Source organism: Mus caroli, unplaced genomic scaffold, assembly GCF_978045245.1.
Source record: "Mus caroli unplaced genomic scaffold, Mus_caroli_1 scaffold_8, whole genome shotgun sequence".
NCBI classification, from domain to species: Eukaryota; Metazoa; Chordata; class Mammalia; order Rodentia; family Muridae; genus Mus; species Mus caroli.
Window position 1 is genome coordinate 139,383,958 of NW_028227263.1, and position 6,100 is coordinate 139,390,057.

General features: G+C 41.6%; 1 protein-coding gene across 1 annotated transcript; it reads right to left on the minus strand.

Annotated features, from left to right (window-relative positions):
• Positions 1-870: 870 nt before the first annotated feature.
• LOC110297649 (olfactory receptor 6Z7-like) lies at positions 871-1,812 on the minus strand. The gene has a single exon (XM_021166537.1). The coding sequence runs from the start codon at positions 1,810-1,812 to the stop codon at positions 871-873; it is 942 nt and encodes a 313-aa protein (XP_021022196.1).
• Between the last annotated feature and the right edge of the window lie 4,288 nt (positions 1,813-6,100).

Consider the following 6,100-nt stretch of genomic DNA (forward strand, 5'->3'; position numbering starts at 1 on the left):
TTCCTTCCTTCCATTCTTCTTTCCTTCTTTTCTTTTTCTTCTGTGCTGGCTAGTTTTATATCACCTTGACACAAACTATAGTCATCTGAGAGGAGAAAATGCTTCGATAAGATCTGGCTGCAGGCAAGAATGTGGAGCTTAATTAATGATGTGGGAGGGCACAGCCCATTGTGGGTGGTATCACCCCCTAGGCTGGTGATCCTGAGTTGTATAAGCCATGATGAGTAAGCAGCCTTTGTATCCACTCCTGCTCTATTTGAGTTCCTGTCCTGACTTCCTTCAACAATGAACAATAATGTGGAAGTGAAAGCCAAATAAACCCTTTCTGCCCCCAAGTTGCTTTGGTCATGGTGTTTCATCACAGCAAAGGTAACCCTAAGACACTTTTTTTTCTTTCTGTCTGTATATTAGAGTACATGCATGCCACCATGCATGTGTGAAAATCAGAGGTCAACCTGCAGATATCAGTCCACCCTTTTATAATGTGAGTCCTGGGGACCTGGGTCATCAGGCTTGAGAGAAAGTGTCTTTACCCACTGAGCCATCCTGTCAGCCCCTGCAATATTCCTATTTTTCATGTTGTCTCTAAGAAGTCCTTTTATAAAATGTTCTAGAAACATCTATCATGTTTCTTTGGAATTTCTTTATGTGTATTTGGCCATGAATTGGTTTCCAAACAAGGAGAGAAAGGACATCAGCTCTCTCAAGAATCTCAGCACAGAGCCAGGCATGGTGGCACACTCCTTTAATCCCAGCACTTGGGAGGCAGAGGCAGGCAGATTTCTAAGTTCGAGGCCAGCCTGGTCTACAAAGTGAGTTCCAGAACAGCCAAGGCTACACAGAGAAACCCTGTCTCGAAAAAAAAAAATCTCAGCACAGACAAGGGGTTCTCCTCAACACTGCATGGACCTCCCTATTCCTCAAACAGTAGATGATTGGGCTGCACATGGGTGTAGCCACCGTGTAGATGACTGACAGCACCTTGTTGAGGTCTGTGGATTTGACATGACTGGGCCTGGAATACATAAAGAGGACAACAGAGTAAAAAAGACCCATTACAAGGAGGTGGGAGGCACAGGTGGAGAGGGCTTTGTGGCTTGCAGCTGCTGAAGGCATTTTGATCAACACCCTACCAATAGCCACATAAGAGGCCAGAGCAACCAGCAATGACCCACAGAAGATGATGATGGCTGAGATAAAGTCGATCAGCTCTGTAAGGGCCACATGGGTACAGGACAAATTGAGCAGAGGGGAGACATCACAGAAGAAATGGTTGAGGACATTGGGACCACAGTAGGACAGATTGGCAATGCATGTGGTCTTGATCGCAGAAACCAACAGTCCACCCACCCAGGAGGACAAGGCCAATCCCCAACATACCTGGGGCCTCATGATCACTGAGTAGTGCAGTGGACAGCAGATGGCCACATAGCGGTCATAGGCCATGGAGGCCAGGAGGGTGCACTTGGTGCCAATGAAAGACATGAATAAAAACAGTTGAGCCATGCAGAATGAGAAGGACACATGGTAAGGGCTGGACCTCAGGCCCACGAGGAGGGTGGGCATGGTGACTGACACATAGCACATTTCCAGGCAGCTGAGATTGCCCAAGAAGAAGTACATGGGTTTGTGGAGCAACTCATGGTGACTGCTGATGAGGTAGATAACTAACATATTCTCTAGGAAGATTAGCAGGTAGAGAGTCAGAAATATAACAAACAGGCCGTCCTTAATGTCTTTACTGGCAGACAAACCCAGTAGAATAAAATCCTGGTCATCAGACCTATTGGCCAGTTGTAGAGATCTCTCCATCTAAGTGAAGAAAGAAATGGGTTTATAAATACACTGGTCTGTTCAAAAGTATAAAGGTAGCTATGGTTAAATCTTCTTAGAGTTGAACCAACTTAGCAAGGGATTGACCTGTGGCAGGCAAAGCAATAAGGAGAAACTGGAAAATTACAAACCAGAAATGGAAAATTGACACACACAGGAACTTACTGAGACTTAAATTCTAAGAAAGATATCCAGTATTTGTGACCCCCAGTTACTGCATTGGTAAAAACAGAGCCAAGGAGCTTGAAGATGACTCAGTCGTTAAAAGCACTGGCTGCTCTTGCAGAAGACCTGGGTTTGATTCCTGATGCCCACATGGCAGTCCATAGCCATCTGTAACTCCAGTTCCAGGTGAATTTTTTTCTTCTGACCTCTGAGAGAAGCAGGCATGCACATGCAGGCAAAACCATCATACATATAATATAAAATAAATAAATCTAAAAGAAATTAAACCGTAAAATCCATCCTCACAAAGCCCTTAGGTCTTGTGAATGTTTAGTTTTTGGTTTGGTTTGGGTTGGGTTTTTGCACAGCTGAGAATTGAACCAGGGCTTTGCTCATCTTACATAAGAACTGTAGCACTTAACCACATCCCAAACCCTTCATGATATTTAAATATAGCAATAGATGAGACTGTGTTTTATAAAATAAGGAATATTTTCTTGCTTTTAATGACCTTAAATGATCATTTCTGGGTCAGGGTTCTTTCTTCAAAACCCTCCCAAGAAGTTGTACGCTCTATTTCAAATAAGACTTACAACTGTCTTTTCTGAGTATATAGCTCTCTTAACTGTCATCATTTATAAAGGATAGATAGATAGATCGATCGATCGATCGATAGGTAGATAGATAGATAGATAGATAGATAGATAGATAGATAGATAGATAGATAGATAGATACCAGTATAAAATAATCTTTTCATGACAATTTTCATGAGTGCAGACTATGTTGGACAGAGAAGAACCATTTAGATTGATTTATTTATTTTAGGTATATAAGTATTTGGCTTACACATACATATGTGCATCATGTGCCTGCCTGGTGCCTACAAAGGTCACTACAATGCCTTGGATCACCAAGACCTGGAACTTGGAATGGTTGTGAGTTGCCATGTGGGTGCTGAAAATCCAATCTGGGTCCTCTGCAAAAGCAGCAAGAGCTCATAAGCACTATGCCATCTCTCCAGCCCCTCATTTTATCAGAACAATATGGTAACTGAAACACATAGAGCTTGGGTAAAGGAAATCCTTCAAGAATAGTGGGTGTGTGTATTTAAATCTTTGTGTGTTCATATATGCATATGTGTGTATGCACATGCATAGGTGTGTATGTCTCTGTGTCAGCACATGCATATGTGTGCCTGTGCTTGTGTGTTTTGCATGCACATGAGTATGCATGTGCACCTGTGAATGTATGCAGAGGCCATAGTACAATATAAGGGCCTTCCTCTATCACTTTCCACCATTTTGCCTTCAGACAGGGTTTCTCACTGAACTGTAAGCTCACAGAATTGGTTAGCCTAGCAAGTGAGCTCTAAAGATCCACCTGTCTTTGCCTTTCCATGCTGGAATTACAGGCACCTACACCTTAGACTTTTTATGTGAGTTCTGCATATACAAACTTGGGTCCTCTTGCTTGCTTAGCAATCACTCATATACCAGTATGATACTCTTCCATACCCAGCAGTCTTGTAAAGGAAAGAAACTAGGCATATTGAGCATAACTTAGGGTATAAAGAATACTTGAAACATAAACATCAGGTGTGTTTTAGTTCTTTAAATGTTTCGACATTGATCAAACCATGCACACACAGGACTGCTCTGGAGCTCATAAACAGGAAATACCATGGTCAAAGAAGTGATGACAAGTCCTGTTCTGTGCTACTGATACCATGGAGTTCAGTATCAAATGTACAGTGTTTGTGCCTATTAACTAACAAATGTCTAGTATATTACCTGTACCAGATTCCTGTAATAAAACAGTGAGGGAGGAGTGAGTGTTTTCAATCTTTTGATATTTTAATATTCTAGGTAATGAGAGATTTAAGAACTCAAATAGAGGGTCAAATGTAAAAATTAGACAGTAGGCACTAGGGGGATATCTGTCATTAAAGTGTCTGTCTCACCAGCATGAGGGCCTGAGTTTAGATACACAGCACACAGCTTTAACTCCAGCACGGGCATTAGGGAGGAAATGGGTGGATCCCTGTATTTTGCTGGCCAGGTAGCTTAGACAAACTGGTATCCCACAGGTCAGTGGAAGGCTCTGTCCCCAAAACTACGGTAGAGAGAGACTTAGCAAGTCACCCAATATCAATTCCACATGCATGCACAAATGCACATGCATATGCACACACACATGCACACACTTATGCACACACATGCACACACTTATGCCCCCCCACAGACACACAGACACACACACACACACACACACACACACAGACACACACACAAACACACATTGAGAGAATGCCAGAGGATGGCTGCTAAAGAAATAGTGCAGGCCAACAATGCATATAGTTGTGCAGGCCTGGAGGAGACGATTTTAAGACTAAGAGAACACTTCACTGGGCAGGAAAGTAATGTTTTAATTTATTCTTGAATGACAAGAAAGAAAGTAAACCCAGTGTTGAAATTGTGGGAAACCATTCCACATGGGTCAGGAAAGCCTGTGCCTGGATAATCAGTTATCCACACCAAACAACAGAAACAAGGAAAAGCCCCACCACCACACACACACACCAAAAGCTCAAACATTAATCAAATAAAAATATGAATGTGATGGGACTTGGCTGACCACTCACCGGTCATGTATCCCCAGCATTAGAGGAGCTAAGAATTTCTGTACTTACTGCCACATAATGCAGAAGCATAAGCTTCTCTGCCAGAGAAGCCCCTCAGAGCATCAGCAAAACACAGGGAGAGAGACTGCCCGGCTGGGAAGTGTGGAGGAGTCCTCTGACCTCCTGCCTGCATCTGGAGCGTGCAATCCAGAACAGCGACACAGATATGGCTACCTATGCAAGATAGAACTAAACATAAAGTGTGACCCCAAAATAAGAAGGGTCTAATTGTGAGAAATTAAGGAGCAGTCAGGAGTGGGAGGGGGGCAAGAGAGGGCAGCTGGGGTGAACATGTTCATAGTATTGTACACATGTATGAAATTGCCAAAATTTAATGTTTATGCAAAATAAAAATCTCTAAAATTTTAGAAAATTTTTAGCATGAATTTATAGCCTTTGATGTACATAAAACAATAATACTAAAGGAAGAACCCTTAAAACATCTGTCTTGTCAAAGATTTTATGGATTCACAGAGATTGAAGCAGCAAGCACAGGGCCTGCGTGGTTATGCATCAGATCCTCTGCAAATATATATCTTGAAGTTTAGTGTTTTTACCAGATTTCTGAGTGTGTGAAGGAATGGATCTCAGATTCTTGTGACTTCTCTTAGGATCTTTTCCTTCTGTTGGATTATCCTGTCCAATGAATGGTTTTTGTTTTATCCTATTGTATTTTATTTTGTTATATTTTATCTCTTAAAAGCCCTATCTTTTCTGGGAGACAGAAAGGGAGTGGGTCCAGATGGAAGAGGAGGTGGAAGGAACTGGAGGAGTAAAGGAAAGGGAAACCATAATCAAAATATATTTTCTGAGAAAAGAGCCTATTTTCAATAAAAGGAAGAAACATTACAAATATATAAAACATCGGCCTTGTAAAATTTGAAAATTTAATGATCTAAAGAAATTCTGATCACCAAAAGATACAAGCTTGGAAAATGCCCCCACTGTGTGTTATTGACAAAGGGTTTCTCCATAAAATATATAAAAAATATTGGTTGACTGGTGCAAGAAGCAGAGTCTTAGAGAGAGAGAGAGAGAGAGAGAGAGAGAGAGACGCCTAGAACACTATTTCTCAACCTTCCTAATGCTGAGGCCCTTTAATGCAGTTCCTTATGTTGCTGTGACTCCCAACCATAAAGATGATTTTGTTGCTACTTAACTGTAATTTTGCTACTGTTATGAATAGTAATATAAATATCTGATATGCAGGATATCTGGTAAATGACCCCCAGAGTGGTCTCAACCCATGGGTCGAGAGCCACTATCTTAGAGTGGCTATTTTAACCTGTTTCAACCAAAATTAACTTAAAGCTAGGACCATGTCTCATGTTACTAGAAACAAGGAAATGGAAACTGAAGTTGAAATGAGATACCGGTTTTTACACCCATAGAGATGTCTGTATATGAACACTTGGGCACAT